The sequence below is a fragment of the Cetorhinus maximus genome, chromosome 9 (assembly GCF_964194155.1).
Source record: "Cetorhinus maximus chromosome 9, sCetMax3.hap1.1, whole genome shotgun sequence".
Classification (NCBI taxonomy): Eukaryota; Metazoa; Chordata; class Chondrichthyes; order Lamniformes; family Cetorhinidae; genus Cetorhinus; species Cetorhinus maximus.
In genome coordinates this window covers 99002591-99023123 of record NC_135887.1, presented here as the reverse complement: position 1 = coordinate 99023123, position 20533 = coordinate 99002591, and the positions used below count along the sequence as shown (strand labels likewise).

The 20533-nt window shown below is 38.9% G+C and overlaps 1 protein-coding gene across 2 annotated transcripts in view; it reads right to left on the bottom strand.

Annotated features, from left to right (window-relative positions):
* Window positions 1-20533, bottom strand: part of sbf2 (SET binding factor 2) — a 669356-nt gene that overhangs the window by 91902 nt on the left and 556921 nt on the right. For both annotated transcript variants that reach the window (XM_078549182.1, XM_078549183.1), the window contains 5 exons: window positions 15841-15914; window positions 10291-10486; window positions 8628-8755; window positions 3243-3418; window positions 1554-1702 (listed from right to left, as the gene is read on the bottom strand). In XM_078549182.1, the coding sequence (XP_078405308.1) occupies window positions 1554-1702; window positions 3243-3418; window positions 8628-8755; window positions 10291-10486; window positions 15841-15914 (723 nt within the window). The remainder of the gene's footprint in view (window positions 1-1553; window positions 1703-3242; window positions 3419-8627; window positions 8756-10290; window positions 10487-15840; window positions 15915-20533) is intronic.

Below are 20533 nucleotides of genomic sequence, written 5' to 3'. Positions count from 1 at the left end.
AACCATTATTTTAACTGCAAAAACCAGACCATTATCTCCTTTACCTCATGCAAAAACAAGCAGCATTGTCTGACTCAAAAAATCAAATAAAAAGAGCTTTGTTGCTGTTACAAGGTTTCTATTGCTCCATTGGAACATTTTTGATGAAAAACAATGGCCCAAAATTTCTAGTGGTAGGGCAACAAACATTGAATCATGGAAATGATTACTACACAGAGGAGGCCATTTGGCCTGCACTGTCTTTTCTGTGCTGGCTGTCTGCAAGGGCAACTAAACCGGCCCACTTCCTGTAGCCATGCACATTTTTTCTCTTCAGATAATTAGCCAACACCCTTTTGAAAGCCACAACTGAATCTCCCTCCATCACACTCTCAGGCACTACATTTCAGGTCTTAATCTTCTGCTGCATAAAAAAAGTTTGACCTCGTGTTGCTTTTGTTTCTTTTGCCATTCACCTTAAATTGGTACTTCTTTCCACCAACGGGAACAGTTTCTCCCTACTTACTCTGTTCAGACCAAGATTTTGAACACCTATATCAAATCTCCTCTCAAACTTCTCTTTCCTAACCAACTCTAATCTATCCTCATAACTGAAATCCCTCAACCTTGGAAACATTCTTGTAAATCTTTTCTGAACCCTGTCAAATGCCTTCATATTTTTCCCAAATGTTGTGACCAGAATTGAACAGAAAACTGCAGTTGAGGCCAGTGTTTTATAAAGGTTCACCATAACATCCTTGGTTTTGTCACATGAACTGCTTTCTCAACCTAGCCTGTCACCTTCAACAATTTGCATGCATGTACCCCCTGGTCTCTCTACTCCTGCACCCTCTTTAGAATTGCAGGCTTACCTCTGAGCCATAAAGCTTTTTCCCACTCCAGCGCTTGAGCACAAATATCAAGGCTGACACTCCAGCGCAGTACTGTGTGCTGTGCTGTAACAGGTGGCACTTGTCAGATGAGATGTTAAATCTAGGCCCCAGCTGCCTGTTCGGGTGGATTTAAAAGACCCTGTGGCACTATTTAGAAGACAACAAGGGAATTATCCCTGGTCTCATGTACAACATTTATCCCTCAATCAACATCACAAAAAGATGATATGGTCTTTATCACTGTTTGCTGTTTGTGGGAGTTTGCTGTACGCAAATTGGCAGCTGTGTTTCTGACATTACAACAGTGACTATACTTCAAAAGTGCTGTAAAGTGATGTGATCGAGTGGTCTGAAAGGCAGTAAATAAATGCAAGTTTTTCTTTCTTTCTTTTATCCTTTATTGTATATTGCTGCTTTCTATTCTTCCTCCCAACATGCACCACTTTACATTTTTCTGCATTAAATTTCATCTGCTAAATGTCTGCCCATTCCACCATTCCCAATCTGTCCTGGCCTTTAATGATTTGAACTTGAACTCCAAAATCTTTTTCCTCTGCTATTGTTCCCCATTTTTCACCATTTGGAATATAATCTAACATATTTCTTCAGCCCAAAGTGAATAGCCTCCCATTTTCCCACATTTATTATACTTCACCCACTAATTTACATAGCCCATCTTACCTGAAACATCATCATCCTCATTCCAGCCCGATCGATTGCCTCTTTCATCTATTGTCAAAACAATTGGTTTCTTTTTCCCTGTATACTGACGGCCTATGGTCATTTTTCCAGCCTTCTTTGCACTTTTTACAATATTCTTGGAAAGGGTGCTAGAAATCATTATAGAAAACATCAGTAAATATATCTTGAAGCACCCAGTTTTTTCTCTAGTTCTGGGACAAATATTATGTTAACTTTGAAAAATCTCCAACAAGACTTCAAGAACTTAAAAAATATTCAGAAAGAAATAGTTCATTTCAGCATAATTTTATATGCATTGTTATTTGATTTTGGATATCGTTCATTGCAATAAAAACTACATCCCTATGCACTTTCTGCATTAATATAGATCAGGTAACTGACTATGAAACTAAAGCAGAACTCTCTTCTGAGTAGTGAATGCCTCAAACAGCTTTAGTTCTTTTATATATGCAAAGCATGCAAGAGTTTGTTGGTTCTTCTGATTTCACCTTCAGCGGTACCACTTTTACACTAGTTGGGGGGACCATCGTCGCTAGCACTACATCTTGGCCATTGACTTCTCTATGACAAATATCAATTATACCCTCTGGTTGGTTATGCAGAAACAAATCTGAAGCAAGTTGATCTGCGTTTCCCATTTTCATCATTCATTGGCAATCTACTTTGTGCAATCAGTCAAGAGAATTCATAATTTGCATAGCTGAGGTAAGGGTGGTTGCAAAATACAAAATAAATGCAAGTTTTTTTTAATGTTAGCTTCAGGAGTTTTCACTAGTCTAAATAGGAGCAGATGCTAAAAATGAACTATAGGCTGCATTGGTTTCCACACACCAGCACTCATTTTATTATTCTTACCAAGCCCTTGGAATTACAAAAATCTTAATTTAAAAAGACACCATGCCTATTATTGTCAAAGTGACTATTTCAAATATGTAGTTTCAATTTATTTTTCGCTAACATGCAATTGGTTATCATCTATCTTATGCTGTTTTCCCTCTTTTTTTTAGGAACCAAACAACTCCTGCAACTCCCAGGTTTCTGTAAACTTGCTTTCATGCTGGCTACTGGAAGGCTAATGCTAGTGGAACAGTGACAAGCCTGGCTTATTGGTTTACTCCCCTGGGAAAGTACTTGTCTCCACTTGCCACTCCATAGTAGTACAGGTAAGATAGCAAATTCAGTAGAGTTACTGACGTGACCTGCATTCTACAGCTTGTGATCCTGCTTGTTGTGATATCATTATTTTTATAGCTTTGTTAAAATTTATCCAATCACATACAACCTTATATTAAAGTGCACTTTGTTAAAATGATGCATATTAAAGAAATTGTGGTCTGGGCAATACTTAAATGCAAGATGACTGCTATACTGAGTATCAATGATATAACAAATATATAGATTTTCAGCTTACAATGAAAATAGTTTTCTAATATTTCTCAAGCTTATTTGTTTTAAATTGCTATAGCTTCCAAGCATAATGCAGAAATGGCTCCCATTACTAAATATAGAAGAACAAAGTGACTGCTTCCTTACTACCATATCTATTCTAACCACTCCAAACCATGACCACAAAAACTATGATTTGTATTCCAGCTATGTTGACATCAACACCAAAATCCTTGATGCCTTTACAGTGGTCTCATAATATATATAATTTCTCACACTTACCGAAACGAAGTGTTTTTTTCCTTCTGTTTTGGTAAAATTATCTGTGGTGCATTCTGACCTGCAGCAAAGGCGAAAGTGCTGAGAACAGACTGTGGATACCGAAACTTCACTATGTGCTTCTTGAAGATCTCTACCATCTCAGAGGTCACTTCTTCATCAAATGCTACTTTAATTATCTGTAACAATAAATAGGAAAGGTAATTTGCTGCTTTGGTGCTACAGCATTCATAATAATTAGATAGAAAAAAAAGCTGTGTACCACTTTGCAAAGAATTAACATCAAAACATCAGTCAGACAAGGAGCAATCTAGAACGGATCTGTCCCAGGTACATTGGAATTCAACATTGGCAGGCAAACTATAATCAGGCATGATCATTAAAAAGCTGATAGTTTGAGTATAGTCGAGGCACATTTCCACAAGGGAGAAGGGTTGGGCAACCATATCCAGTGTTCCCTGGAAGATGAAAGAGATAAGAGAGCATGAAGAAGCAGAAAAAATATTGAATGGCAGATGTCAGGTTATTAATACTGATTGAATATAGAAAGTTCAGAGGGGAAGTGAGAAAAGAAATAAGAGGGGCAAAGAGAGAGTATGAGATGAGAATGTCAACAAATATAAAAAGGGAACCCAAAAGTCTTCCATCAGCACATACATAGTAAAAGGAATCAGGAGGAAGGGTGTGGACGATTAGGGGCTGAAAAGAGACTTATACATGGAAGCAGAAGGCATGATTGAGGTACTAAATGATCAATTTGTATTTGTCTTTTCCAAGGAAGAGGATGCCACCAAAGCAACAGCCGAAGATAGTTGAAATACTGGATGGGTTAAAAATTGATAAAGTGGAAATACATATGAACATATGAAATAGGAATAGGCCATTCAGCCCCTCAAGCCTGCTCTGCCATTTGATAAGATCATGGCTGATCTGATTGTGACCTTTACTCTACTTTTCTCTCTACTACCTGTACCCTTTGGCTCCCATGTGAATCAAGAATCTAATTATTTGTTAAATTCTCAACGGACAGCCTGCGGTAGAATGAGAATTTTCAAAATTGCGGCCTCCCCTAGACCAAGGTACTGATGGCACTCTATGTACACTTGTGCACAACTAGATGGGTTCATGAGCCACAGTGACATTAGTCTTACAACAAGCAATTCATCTGTGACCATAAAAACAAGAATTAGTAAATGAATATCTTCTTCCCAGACAATAATAATGATATCTTCATTTAAGGTGTTCCAGGGTAAACATTAGAGAAAGGAGACTGTAAGGATGAGATAGCTACAAACAGCAGCAAAGGTACAACAGCAATAAGTTAACGCACTACAGCATCAGGAGGCATCTTACAATCTAAGATCATTGCTGCTGCCATAGGTTATATAACTTTGCCATTCAAAGAAGCATAGAAACATGGGGAAGAGGGAGGACAATATAAATCCATTTCCAAGAGTCAGGCAAAATTAAGTGAGGAGCCAAAAGTTGTTCCTACAGAACTATGTTTGCAGACAGCATTGCTGAGATCTACACCCAATTACCCTATTCACCCATTGTATGAACAGTCCTCCAAATGTTCATGACAAATCCCCATAATCAAAATCGGCCTCAACACTAATTCAACAACCATGAATCTTACCTATTTTGTCCGATACTATTTTGTTCTACAATATCATAATAAAAGTCTTCTCGTAGTTAAGACCAAGTGCAACCAAATTTGATTTCCAATCAACAATTTGTCTACATATCTTCTATTTCTTGCTTTGATGCTGACACTGACAAATGTTTCACCTACTACTGAACATAACCTTGTGTTCCTTTTAGGTGCTCCTCCATGTCCTGTCCACAAAAAGGAGAAATCCAAACCAATCAATTGCTGCCCATCAGTCTACTCTCAATCATCAATGAAGGTGTCATTGACAGCATTATCAAATGGTATTTACTCACCAATAACCTGCTCAGTGTTGCTCAAGTTTGGATTCCACCAGGGCCACTCTACTCCAAACCTCATTACAGCCTTGGTCCAAACATGGACAAAAGAGCTGAATTCCTGAGGTGAGACTGATTGCCCTTGATATCAAGGCAACATTTGATCAGTGTACAGCTACAACAAGGAACCCTCACAAAATTGGAGTAAATGGGAATTGGGGGAAAGCTCTCTGCTGGTTGGAGTCATACCTAGCACAAAGCAAGGAGGTTGTAGTTTTTGGAGGCCAATCATTTCAGTCCCAGGACAACGTTGCAGGATTTCTTCAGGGTAGTGTCCTAGGCCCAATCATCTTCAACTGCTTCATCAATGCCCTTCCTTCCATTATAAGGTCAGAAGTAGGGATGTTCACTGATGATTGCACAGTGCTCAGTATTATTTGTGACTCTTCAGATACTGAAGCAGCTCAAGTCTATATGCAACAAGACATGGAGAACAATCAAGTCTGGGCTGATAAGTGGCAAGTAACATTCACGCCACAAAAGTGCCAGGCAATGACCACCTCCAACAAGAGTGAATCTAACCATCTCCCCATGATATTCAATACAAATACTACAGCTGCAAGAGGAGGGCAGAGGCTTGGAATTCTGCCCCTGACTCACCCCCTGACTCCCCAAAGTCTGTCCACCACCTTCAAGGCACAACTTAGGAGCATGATGAAATACTCCCCTCTTACCTGGATGAGTGCAGATCCAACATTCAAGAAGTTCAACAGCATCCAGGACAAAACAGCTAGCTAGATTGGCACGCTATCCATTATCTTAACCATTCAGTCCCTCCACCACTGACTCACCATGGCTGCAGTATACACCATCTACAAGATGCAATGCAGCAACTCACCAAGCCTCTTTCACCTTCCAAACCTGCAACGTCTACCACCTAAAAGGACAAAGGCACCAGACACATGGGAACACCACCACTTGCAAGTTCCCCTCCAAGCCCCACACATCCTGTCTTGGAGTTATATCATAGCTCCTTTTCTGTCGCTGGGTCAAAAACCTGGAAGTCCCTTCCCTACAGCACTGTGGGTGTACCTGTATGAGATGACAGCAATTCAAGAAGACAGCTCACCACCACTTTCTCAAGGGCAATTCAAGATGGGTAACATGCTGGCCTTGGTAGCGATGCTTACATTTCATGTTAAAGGCAAATTATGTTTAATTAACTGGAATGAATTTTTTGATGAGACAACAAGGTTTATGAGGATAATGAGGTTGATGTGCTGTATATGGCCTTCCAAAAGGCATATGATAAAGTATATGTCACATAACAGGCTTGTCAGCAAAGTTGGAGCCAATGGAATAAAAGGGAAAGTGTCAGCATGTGGTTAATGTTTGTTTTTCAGGCTGGAGACAGTGGTATTTGTTAATTGCATATTAAAGGTGTTTAATTGCATGCAGGTAGTGGGCATGAACTCAGGATTCACTTGTGCACCTATAAATAGACAAAAACTTAAACTGTGATTTTTGGGGTTAGATAGTGCTTTCTTGTAATTTGCAACTCTGTAAATAAATGCCTATAAAAATGTATAAAGATTGCCTCCAGTTCTATCCTTCACCACCTGGCTTTCTGGAGTATAACAGTGTTCTCCAGGGGTTAGTGCTCAGACTTCAACTTTTCTTGATCTAGATTAATGACTTAGACTTCGGTGTACAGAACATTATTTCAAAATTTGTTGATAACATAAAACTTGGAAGTATTGTGAGCTGTGAGGAGGACAGAGATAGAATGGGCAGATGTAATTTAACGCAGAGTAGTGCGATGTAATAATTCTGATAGGAAGAATAGGGAGATGTAATATAAAATAAAGGGTACAATTCTAAAAGGGACGCTAGAACAAAGAGGCCTGGGGTTATATGTGCACAAATCATTGAAGGTGGCAGGGCAGGCTGAGAAAGTGGTTAAAAAGGCACAAGGGGTCCTGAACTTATACATATAGACATGTGTACATACAAATTAGGAGCAGAAGTAGGGCTATCTGTACCTTGCTCGTCCTGCTTTCTACCCTTAATGTCACCTATTAGCACATTCCTTAGATAATATCACCACCTTCAACACCTCTTTGTCCTTTTGTCCATGACATCTTTTGGCTATCTCCACCTATCACTGACCCTCTATCCAGCTCTACCTGTTCCACCCCCCCCCCCCCCCACCACTAAACCAGTTTATATTTCACCTCTCTTCTATTTTCCCTTAGTTCTGTTGAAGAGTCATACGGACTCGAAATGTTAACTGTGTTCCTCTCTGCAGATGCTGTCAGACCTGCTGAGTTTTTCCAGGTATTTTTATTTTGGATTTCCAGCATCCGCAGATTTTTGCTTTTATTATAGCAGAAGTAGGGCATTCAACCCCTCGAGCCTGCTCCACCATTCAATAAGATCATGGATGCTAAGATTGTGGCCTCAACTCCACATTCCATCTACCCCAACTCCCTTGTTAGTCAAGAATCTATCTGCATCGGCATTAAAAATATGCAATGACTCTGCCTCCATTTTTCTAGAGAGTTCCAAAGACTGATGACCCTCAGAGAAAAAATTTCTTCTCATCTCCATCTTAAATGGGAGACCCCTTATTTTTAAACTGTGTCCCCTAGTTCTAGTTTCTCCCATAAGGGGTAAACATCCTTTCAGCATCCACCCTGTCAAGTTCCTTCAGGATCTTTTATGTTTCAATAAGAACACTTCTCATTCTTTCAAACTCCAATGGGTACAGGCCCAGCCTGTCCAACCTTTCCTGATAAAATAATCTCCCCATCCCAAGCATCAGTCGAATTTATTAATAGAGACACATAGAGTACAAAAGCAAGGAATTTTGATGAACTTCACTCTAGAGAGAGTTCGGCCTTAACTAGAGAATTTTGTCCAATTCTGGGCACTGTACTTTAGGAAGGATCTGAAGGCTTTAGAAAGGGTGCAGCAAAGATTTACTAGAATGGTTTCAGGGATGAAAAACTTCAATTATGTGGGTAGGCATAAGAAGCTGGGGTTGTTCTCCATAGAGAAGAGGAGGCTGAGAGGAGATTTGATAGAGATGTTCAAAACCACGAGGGTTCTAGACAGAGAATTTTTTCCCATTGGCAGAAGGGTGAGGAACCAGAAGACACAGGTTTAAGGAGAATGGCAAAAGAACCATAGGTGACATGAAGGAAGACTTTCTCACAGCGAGTGGTTGCAATCTGAATGCACTGAGTGGTAATAGAAGGTTCAATCTGGCTTTCAAAAGGAAATCAGATAAGCACCTGAGGAGAAAAATTTGAAGGGCTACAGGGAGAAGGCTGGGAGTGGGACTAGCTAAATTGGTCTTGGAGGGACTCAGCATTGACTCGACAGTCAAAACGGCCTCCTTCTGTGTTGTGACAATTTTATGAATTAATCTGTAACAAATTTGTTCATGAAGTATACCTGAAAGGTTGCTGATCGAATCTGTAGTCCTTCGTGCATATTTTGTTGGAGCTGGTTTTGTATGCTGATCTTTTTTTCCTTTGTCATTGATGCAATGGGAAAACTTCGAACTACTGTTTGCTCGCCCACTGTGCAAAGTATATTAAAAAAACAGGTTTTTAATTAACACATTGGAAACCCTGAATATAGATATTTTCACCCTAGTCCATATATTTTTAGTATTCCTTCCAAAACAACAATAATTTCTGATACTGTCATGTGTTAATTGGTAGCATTGTCACCTTTGAGTCAGAAGGTTGTGGGTTCAAGCGTCACTCCAGGATTTCAGCACAAAATTTAATGTTGACACTCCAGTACAGTATTGATGGAATGCTGCATTGACAGAGGTATTGTCTTTCAGATGAGATGTTAAGCTAAGGCCCCTTTTGTCCTCACAGGCAGATGTAAAAGATCTCATGGTACTTTTCTGAAGAACAGCATAAGAATTACCTCCGGCCTATATTTATCCCTCAGTCAACATCACAAAAAGAGATTATGTGATCATTGTCACATTGCTGTTTGTCGGAGTTAGCTGTGTGCAAATTTGCTGCCATGTTTCCTGCATGGCAACTGTGACTACACTTCAGAAGTACTTCTTTGGCTGTAAAGCACTTTGGGACATCCTGTGATTGTGAAATACGTGCTATATAAATGCAAATCTATTTTTGTTTTTAGTCCTTTTTTTCCCGTGAATTTGAAGTGGCTTTATTCCAGGTGTTGCGAACATAGTATTATGGCTTGATTAGCAAACTACATTCAGGTAGATGTCACTGTGCAGAAACATAATGACATGCAATGTTATTTTTGGAAGGCTGTCTGCTAGTATTAAAGCTACAGCTTTAAATTCAGAGAATAGTAAATCCCAAATGTTAATGGTTTATGCTTTCAAAAACTATAATAGATGTTAAATTATGCTTCCACACAGCGACATGTGTTAACTTTAATACAGGATGGTACAGTGATTACTGAAGTGCTAGGAGGCAGCCTGTTTACATTCTCTGAAACAGAATTACTTCTATACACCATGTCAGGAGACTTGATGCTGAAGGTATAATTTATTTATGTTTACCTCACTCCTTGAAAAGTTTCCTGACTGTAGAAGTAAAAGGTGTTAGCCAAGGAAATGAGTCTGTAAAATCAGTGGTTACTGATACCACAAGGATAAGTGTGGATGATTCCGAGCTTAAACCATGTGTGAAGTATGGAAGTTTTTGGTTGCTATTTTGTAATGTACTGGGAACATTGATAAGATGACAGCATCCACTGATTTTAAACAATAAAATTGGACATTTCTGTACCACACAAATGTGAGGTAAAAATAGAATAATCAATTTATGAGTGGTGGGACACCAGAAAACAATTCAATGTATGGCATGAGTAACATTTAATCCATAACCCCAAAGGATCAATGAGATGTATCTTTCTAACATTGGTCTGTCCTTCAGTGTTAAACTACAATTACAAAAGCATCCCAATCACAAGAATTTTGGTGAAAATCTGCCAAGTATGTTTTTTTAAAACTTATTGGCTAAAAAGTGCTGCATCATCAATTCCTCATTTCCTAATTAAGTGCGCCTGCTTAATAATTAATGTTATAACTGTAAAGTATTTTTAAAAATCCTACCTAAGGGATCGTGTGGTGTGCCCTTGAAAATAATTCTGTATGTGGTTAGAAATAAGGCCCCCTCTGCAGGCAGAATGTGTGGTCCACCTAGTACTCCTCCTGATGCCTCCTCTCGACCGTCTGAGTCCAAAAGAACACGCAATCCCTCACCAACAAACTCTTCACCAGGTAGTAAAGCTGGCCGCAGAATCTTGGGCTATAAAAGCATTCGAAAAATAAACTGTAACGAGTGTATAAATAACACACTTCATGAGACCATATGCCTTCTGTTGATTAACACAAGGATCACAAAAAATATTTGATTCTGGTTAATAACATATTTTGCTTTGAGGGATACATTTGGTTACAGTTAAAGAGTTTTCTGTAGCCCAAGAGAATTAAATTTATACTCAAAGCATCAATTTGATGATAAACATTAATACACAACTCTCACCAGGAAAATTTTACAGTACAATGAACCAACAACAGAGATACGTCTCCCTTAGTATATATAGGAAATGTTCACTCTTTTAAGCAGGAAGTTTGATACAAATTGTAGTGGTACCTACTCAGCAGTCCTTGGCTGTAGGTCCTCAGCGCCAGGTTGATTCACCAATTCTGCCACGGTGTACTGTGTACAGGACATGAGAATCCCACAGACTTCTACACAACCTGGTCAGGTTACCCAGCTGTAATTGCTTTATGGTCCAAGTAGTAGCTGGTGAGCAATTCCTGGTATTTCAAGCTTCCTTTTTAGGTCAATCGCCAGCCCAATTACCAACTGGTGACCTAAGCCTTTAAGTTTTCACAATAACTTTTTATTGATCTTTTCACAAATATGTGACATTGAATCTGTCGAGCCAACATGATCATTTCACCACAATTTTACTGTTTTGATCAATTTAATGTTTAAAATTTTGTTTTCAAAAATAAAGCCCAAAATAATCTCTTTTCATTTAATCTTCATTTTTGCTTTTCTATGGGACTCGGCTCTCCATCATGTTTTGTTTCGTTTTAGTGCTCATTTTTTCACCTCTTTTTCCATTTCATTTAACATTCTGTCCTACCTTTCACTTTTAATTGTAATTACAGATTAATTTTTTCCACATCTCACTTTTGTTTCTGATGTTTTCTGCAAAACCACATGCAAGTTTGCATTTCCAACCTTTTCCCACATGCAGAAAGGCATAGCATGTGTGATCTGGTATACCAGTCAGTGAGAGACCTTTATTCTGCTTTGTTTTAAAAAAATTTTTTTTTAAATTCCTCGTTTTGGGAGGGGCTGAGTGAGTGTGTAACTATACCATTTTCTTTCCATTCAAAGCTGATGTCTGGGAGATATTTCATTTTCAAACAGTTGTGTACTTTCTAGGGACTACTCAGAAAATTTAGCAGCATCACTTTCACCAGGCATCATTTCTCTAAATGTTAAATTGGTACCTTCAACAGTTGCATAGCAACAGATTCATAAAAAATATTTGTCTAACTACATAGATATTGAAATTGGGACTAATTTTGGATGAACATTTATTAGTCCTGTGATCCTATCTCATTCGTCTGTTCAGTGTCTCTTATTATTGTTCAAACCTTTTTGTTTAGGTTCAATTCTTCTATTACTTTGCCGGATAGGATAGAATTTGTAACATTCATTCGTGCAAACTACTTATACAATAGAGATTAATTTTCATAGGTATATATACATAGAAATTTGGTGCTCAGTTGAAATAGATTTTCCACAGTTAATTTTCCCCTTCTCACCAACATACGAATTATCATACTCTTTAATCAACTGCATATAGATAAGCAGGCTTTGGTAATTTTCTAAATCACTCCCGAAATCTTTCCATAGATCTTTTGCTAGTTTGGGAAAGAGCTGTCTTCCATGATTTAAATGGTAGTATGCAGGGTTCTCATGGATGAAGATCATTTTGGATAATCTTTTGTAGCTGACAGTTGCCAGGCCTTGTGAAATGAATAGTTGTACATTTCAAGTGCAGCTTCCATAATGTTCATATGTACAATTTCTGATGATTTCACCACTTCATTAATGTTGCACCAGGCTCGATAGAAGGTTTTTTTTTTAAGGTCTATAGTGCTAACTAAAGTGACTTTTAAACATGGTCCATATCATCGTTTAAAACACAGGCCAATTGAAAGTTCTTGGAATTCAGTCAATGGCTTTGATGTTAACTTCTCTACGAGTTGTGTTGACTGAAGACTGAGTAGCTCTGATCCATCAGGTCCGCAGATATGATTTATACATAAAGATATATGGGAGCTCCATTTCACTAGTTGATAAGCGTTTTTGTCACTATTTATCAAGGTTACATGCATAATCATTTTGGCATCTTCATGCAACTGAGGCAACAAGGTTTTCAACTGTAATAGTTTCTTCCAACGTGGCCACTAATTCCTCAAAATATTGCAGATTATTTATTTAGTTCTGTTTACAATAGATTTTCAAACTGCACAATCCATTACAATGATCTTTCTGCACAGAATTGTGTCAGGGAAAATTCCACTCGGCTGGCACAGCTGCCTTCAAACTGCCATGTTGTCTTCAAAATTTCCAATAGTTTCTGCTCTGCCACTGAATTCTTGATAAATTAGCAAGTTCCTAGCAGACCACGCACTGGAATTTGACAAGTAATGTCTAGTAACTCATCCAAAATTGCATCTGGATCCACAGTGAACTCCCACTACAGTTTTGGAGGAAAACAATCAGTCTCCTAAAAGTGAGGAAAAAATTTCTGTTTGGAACATGGACTATTATTTGGACTACAATAAGTTGAAATACTACATTAACTTTCCTTGCTTGTATGATGTTTACAGGGAAGCTATTGTTTGTTCCATTAATATTCCGTGGGCTAGTTGCTGCTCTGGCCAAATGTTGGTAGGTAATCTTCTTCATTCACGGGTATGTTTTAGGCTTCCAACTAGCCAGAATGCTATTGAGCAGCCCCAGATAGAGTTGCTGAAAAATTTCATCTTTACTGCTCTATTTCTAAGTTCTCTTGCACAATATTCAGACCATTTTTAATGAACTGATTTGTTTCTCTGTAATCATATCCTTGGAGTTTAATTTTCATGGCCATTTCCCACCAGTATTTGGTATCTAGTTTGAACATTACTTGATTATCTCCTAGCATCATTGAGTTAGTGGTCTTCATTTGTTTAGCCACATCCTGTTGAGTACAGGCTGATCTCCACATAAATCCGCTCTAAATCATTCTTTTTTCTATAGAGCTACTCACTAAATAATTAAACAATTTCACCTCTCAATGGATCTAGCAACTTTAGCTTAACTTTCCACAGCTCTGTGGTTTTTGACCTCAGCATTTTTTCTTCCGTTCTCTGCCGGCTCTTTTTCAGGTGCTAAAACTTACACTTACGCTGGCTTTAAAAGTTAATTCAAATTCCAGTTGAACTTCAATCCTTGTAAGCTTCAGGAAACTTGTTTTTTTCTTGTAGAATTAATATTAGAAAAGGAATACAATAAACTGCTCATTGACTGGTAGATATAACAACCATAGTCAAAGGAACTGGTTAATTTGAATTTCTATATAATTTTCCGACCTCATCATTTTTAGGGATAAGACTTTGATGTCAAGTGTCAGTTTCTTAAAATACATAGAAGCATCTCTGATGATTCATAATCTGTTTCCTCAGTTATGCCTATTCTGCAAACCTTATTCTTTGCACGGCAAACCCTAACTCAGCAGGCTGCACTGGCAACTGATGATATCCCACTGCAAGGAGCCATATCATCCTCCTTTAAAAAAGTCTTTAAAATGGCAGCCAACCTTCCTTTTAAAGCAGATTTAAAGTGGAATTATAATGCCAAGGTACTAGATCATTCATGAACTTGTTTTTCCTCTCTCTACCTGGTCTGCACTGTTGTAATTCATCCTTCTAGGGAAAACTTGAATACAAATGACAATTGAAACTGTAATTTAAATTTAAGACACCTAGTGGGGAGTCTAATCCTCCAGAATATTTCTCTGGTTCGCCCACGGTACATGTTAAAACACTTTTGGAAAACATCAGGACTACTTCTTGTCCTAAAGTTGTAGATCTGAGCTGAGCTTTTCTTATGTTTTTCTTCATGTTCATGTTTAACTTTTAATTTCAGTTACCTCTTCCTTTTGCATTTCTGTGGTGCTATTTTTCTGCCACGCACTCTCCAAAGCTTTTCCACACAAATCTCAGGCTATAGCTTAGCTTTCTAGTCTTCTCTAGGCTTGGGACAGGCTTATAATATTCCACAAATAGTATTACTTGTGCTAGTGGGGTATTCCCCCATTACAATTTTCTAATTTTTGTTTAGAAGTGTGCTGCCATTTTAAGTGCATTTGTTTTAAAGAAAGGTGTTACAGAGTGGTTCTACATCAGACAATGAATACAGCAGAACTGTGTTAAACTCAATTTTTCAATGTCAAAATAACTATTTTAAAGACATATTGAAAAAATGTCTGAAAAAGATTTTTGTTTGTAGAAGAGGCAGATGAGCCCTACGGTAAGGCAATGCATTGTAGTGTTGCATGTCATGTTATTGTTTCAAAAATTAAATAAAACCAAAAATGATTTTGCAAGATCTAATCTCAATAGATTTTCCCAGACATTCACCAAATGACAATTTAAATAATTACGTTGCAACATTACTAGCTTAAGGCATTAGCAGTTCATTCAGCCAATATTATAACGTGAATCACTTTTAAAATGTGGTAAAGATATCCAGTGTCAATTTTTGGGACATTGCATCAGTGCTATCTGAGTAAAGAGAGAACAAATTTTTAACAGGCCTACAAAGCTACAACTTAAAGTAGCATTTGGTCACTTTTCTGATATAATGCTTACCAATTATTGGTGTATGAAGACATAAAAATTAAAGCATGCTCACCAGTGGTTTGATTAAGATTGCAAAATGTAATTTTAAACAGGATGTGTGTCACAGAATTACTTCAAGATATTTGACATTGCAGTTAATAAAATAACTTTTGTATGAAATGATTTACATGGTAAGAGAAATTTGATCATAAAATAGTGGATTTAATATGGCCTACAGCAACAAATCAAAAATTCCACTGGTCTGGTACTCTGATATTTGGACCATGACTAGCATAAGATATTCTTTTGCAGTCCAACAGACCAGTTGGTGCTGTAGTGATTAATGAAAAGTGTAGATTACCCTCGGGCCCTATTTACTTGCACCAATCTGAAAGGAAAGAAGAAAGCAAAGAATAAGGAAGTTTAAGCACAAGAACAAAATGAAACTACTGTAATTATGAACGAAACAAAAACAAAGGAGCAAATGAAATAAGGAGAAAAAAGCTAAAATCTAATAATAGGAAAGAGAAGATTTAGGAAACAAAAGTCAAAGATCCAGATAGCCAAAGAAAGGAAATTTTCTCTTACTACCATTTGTGTCAGATGTTAAGGTCAGCTAACCACAGCATAAACAATGTTGGATTCAGAGTTATTTTTGGTAAACTTATATTTTTGTCTAAGTTCCTTCCAAATACGCAGCGTAGGGACAATAACAAGCTATCTGAAAGGAGTATTTGTATTTACCTTCTGTATTGGTGGAAGCCTCCTGCTTTCCCGATGAACGGCCTCAAGTGTCTCAATGTGCATAGCCACAATTCCTTAAATAAATAATAAGTCCCTTGGTCAGCTGAAGCACTTGTACAACTAAAACTATTAAGTGCATTTATGACTTTTGAAAATTAATTCTAAAATTATAATAAAACACATTCTAAAGCACTGCTCCTGCAGAGTTCTTTTTAGCAGCTGCAGCTGATGATTTTCATACGCTTTGAGATCTACATTGATGCTTTTGCAAAAACATTATGAAAATTGCGGTGATTAGCACAATGAAATTTTACAAAGCAGGTTTGAAGTACCACTATAGTCTAATATTAAAACCTGATCACTGCAAATGTATATAATCTGCTGGGAAAAAACTTACCACTGCCGCATTCCTGAACTAATGTAGCCTATTTCCCAAATAGCAATGGAATGAATAAGACAATGGAGAAAAAAATGCCCCTGCTTTCCCCATTTCAGGCCTCTAATTGGTGCCCCGAGCTGCCAAATTTCCGCTTGAGAAATAGTCAGAGGAATAGACCTTTCAACTTTTTCAAAATGCCGCAGTATGATCATCCGACAAGGTCCTGCATTTCTGCTGATTTCAATTGATTCTAGCTGTTCTTGCCTCCCTACTGACATTCAGAGGATGTATCATAGGCATTCATATTAGGATTTATATTTCCACAAGTCAAAGAAGCAGGCAACCAAATCAGAAACAAGAGAAAGAAGAAAACCACATGTAAAACAGCAAAGACGTGAGATTGAGCTGTCTTATACATAAGATTTAAAATGGTTTGTGAAAAGTGTAAAATCCATTGCATTCTTATAATATTTTCTTTGTAAATTTACTGATATTCACTACTTAATCTGCCTTCCATTAATGATGATTGGAAGCAATAGCACACAGGGACAAAGGGGGTTCCTCAGGTTGTGTCAGCTGTGGGCTCTAAGTCAACAGATCAAAATCTTTCTGTTAACTATTGCTTCATGCTGTTCACTACATGGCTGGAATAGGGCATCTTTCTCACTAACTCTATGTTGACAGATAATTCTGAGAATTAAATCATGGGAATTCTGGGAATTTCACAATGATCTTCACTACTTTTATGAGAAACAAGTTGCTCCCACTGATGGCCTGGAACGGCCTCAAGTGTCTCAATGTGCATAGCCACAATTCCTTAAATAAATACACCAGAATTTTCTAAGTCATTCACCTGCATATCGACCAGAGAAGTGATTCACATAAAACAAGTGGAAAATGAGAGTAATCTGCCGGGGTGCATGGAAATTAGAGCGCAGCCTTTAAAACATAAAAAAAAGAGCTGGAGTAGGCCGTTTAGCCCTTCATGCCTCCTCTGCCATTAAATAAGTTTGTGGCTGATTTTCTTCCCCAATTCCCTCTTCCAGCACTATCCCCACATCCTTTAACACCCAGAAATCTACTGGCCTCTGTCCTGAATATACTCAATGACTGAACATTCACACCTCTCTTGAGTAGGGAATTCCAAAAATTCACAACCTTCTTAGTGAAAAGATTTCTCCTCAGCTCAATCCTAAATGGCTGACCCCTTATTCTGAGACTGTGATCTCCAGTTTTAGATTCTCCAGCCAGGTCAAACATTTTCTCAGTATCCTACACTGTCAAAACCCTTATGCTTTTCAATTAGATGAGCTCTCATTCTTCTAAACTATAGAAAATTTGTTGGCCTAGTCTACTCAATGTCTCCTAATAGGGCAATCCCCTCAAGCCAGGAACCAGGCTGGTGATCCTTCATTGCATCCAAAACTACACCTATACTCCAGGTGTGGCCTCACCAATACCCTATATAATTGTAATAAGATTTCTTTACTCTTATATTCTAATCCCTTTGTAACAAAGCCTAATATACATAAGATCATAAGAAATAAAAGCAGGAGTAGGCCATTTGGCCCCTCAAGCCTGTTCCACCACTCAATAAGGTCATGGCTGATCTGATTGTGACTTTCCCTACCTGAAAAGTTTGACATCATTTTCATTCAATAGCGTTCAATTGTACTCATTTGATGCCAATTGCACCTACAAGCAATCATTTAGCTGTCATTTGGCATCAATTGCACTCAAAAGCAATCATTTCATTAACATTTAACATTACAAGTACCGTAACTGACATCAATGCCATCAACTGACCCAAAACACAGCAGTTAAACATTTGCGATTAGCAACACCGCTTAAGCATTCGGACACCAAAAATGATCATAGAGTTTATTTTCCATTTCTCTGAATTTCGATAGCTTCAAACACCACTAAACTGAGCTAACTTATCAAAACAGGGTCTGCTTTTTCTAGAGGTACTTATGTTTTTCTTTATAACCCTGACCCCCACCATGCCCACCCACCACACCCCCCATCCCACCACCGCCCCATGGATTGAAATGGAGGGCGAGGATTTTCCAGTCCTGCCAGCAGCAGGGCCCGCTGCTGGCAGGGCTGTAAAATCCCAGCAGGAAGGTCTTTCAGTCCTTCACATTTATCTTGATAAAACACCCATTGCCTACCCACCCAGATTGCAGCAGTTCTCTCCCTCCCTCCCCCATCTCCCTCAACCCCTTCGCCCCTCCCACCCCTTACCCTCTCCCCTCTTCGCTCCCCCTCAGCCCCCACCCCCTTTCCCTCCCCACTCCCTTTTCCCTCCCTCCACCCCTTTTCTCTCCCCCCTCTCCCCCTTTTCCCTCCCCCCACCAACCAGAGATCACTGTTTACAGGGCCAGCTGGAAACCAGAAGTGATGTTTTCCAGCCGGCACTCTTGCAGGTTAGAAGCAAGCGTGGTAGCAGTGTGGACTGTTGGAGCGAGGTAAGTATTGGGGGAGGTTGGGGGCAGTAAGATTGATCAGAGCACGGGGTGGGGGGTGGTGGTGAGAGAGGTCAGGGTTGGGGGGGGGGGGGGGGGGGGGCGGGGAGAGGGATTGGGTGGGAGTGCGTGAGACAGGGCCTGCAACCATGTAGAGAGGCCTGGAATTTGGTAGGGCCCAAGGCCTGGAGACAGGTGGTGGGGAATGGGGTGGGGAAAGAGTCGAGACTGGAAGGTGAGAGAGATGGGAGACTTTAGACCCTGAGACTGGGAGGGGGGGGGGATGCAAAGTTTATGCCCTGAGATTGGGGAAGGGGAATAGTTTAGACCCTGAGATTGGGGAGGGGAAAGAGTTTAGGCCCTGAGATTGGGGAGGGGGAAGAGTTTAGACCCTGAGACTTGGGGGTTGGTTGGGTGGAAAATATAAGCCCTGAGACTAAAATTAATTAAGGACTGATGGGGATCTGGTGGTGCTCTCAAGCATGTATTGGAAAGAGGAACAATTTTTTTGGATTAAATGAAAAACTGAATAAATTCAGATATTATTTAAGCATTAATTTCTTTGTATTTTTCAATGCAGGTTGCTGAGTGTACTGGATAGCTTTAAGTGCGCTGGATAGCTTTGAGCATGCTGGATATAAGTTTGAGTGCACTGGATAGCTTTGAGTGCACTATCCAATTTGATGTCAAATTCATTCCAAATTACAGATTTTGAGGTCAAACTGTAATTGAGAGCATTGAGTACACTTGAAAGCAAAAATGATGTTAAAATTTTCAGGAAGGGCCCATAATCCTAAAATCCTTGACTCCCTTGTCAATCAAAAATCTTTGAATTTGGCCTTGAATATACTCAATGACCCAGCCTCCATTGTCCTCTGGGATAGAGGATTCTAAAGACTAATGAAAAAGTTCTTCCTCATTACCATCTTATTTGGGAGAAACCTTATTTTTAAACTGTGCTCTCTAGTTCTAGACTCCCCCATGAAAGGAAATGCCCTCTCAGCATCTATACTGTCAGCCCCCTCAGAATCTTACATTTCAATATCACCACCTCCCATTCTTGTAAACTCCAATGAGTATAGGCCCAACCTGCTCAACCTTTCCTAATAAGGTAACCCCTTCATCCAAGGAATCTGCCTAGTGAACCTTCTCTCAACTGCTTCCAATGCAAGTATATCCTCCCTTAAGTAAGGAGGCCAAAATTGTACACAGTAATCTTGGTACGGTCTCACCAATGCCCTGTACAGTTGTAGCAAGACTTCCCTACTTCTATACTCCATCCCTCTTTCAAGAAAGGCCAACATTCAATTTGCCTTCCTAATTACTTTCTGTCCCTGCATACTAACTTATTATGATTCATGTACAAGGATATCCAGATCCCCCTGTACTGCAGCATTCTGCAGTCTCTCTCCATTTAAATAATAATCTGCTTTTCTATTCTTCCTGTCAAAGTGGACAACCAAATATTTTCCCACATCATACTCCATCTGCCAAAATTTTGCCAATTCAATTAACCTATCTATATCTCCTTGCAGACTCCTCACAACTTACTTTCCTGCCTATCTTTGTATCAACAACAAATCTGGCTACAATGCAGTCGGTCCCTTCATCCAAATCATTAATATAAGTCGTAAATAGTTGAGGCCCCAGCACTGATCCCTGCAGCACTCCGTTAGTTACAATTTGTTAACCTGAAAATGACCCATTTATCCCAACTCTCTGTTTCCTGTTCATCAGCCAATCCTCTATCCGTGCAAATATGTCACCTCCGACAGCATGAACCTTACCTGTGCAGTAACCTTTTATGTGGCACCTTATCAAATGCCTTTTGGAAAATAAATTCTCT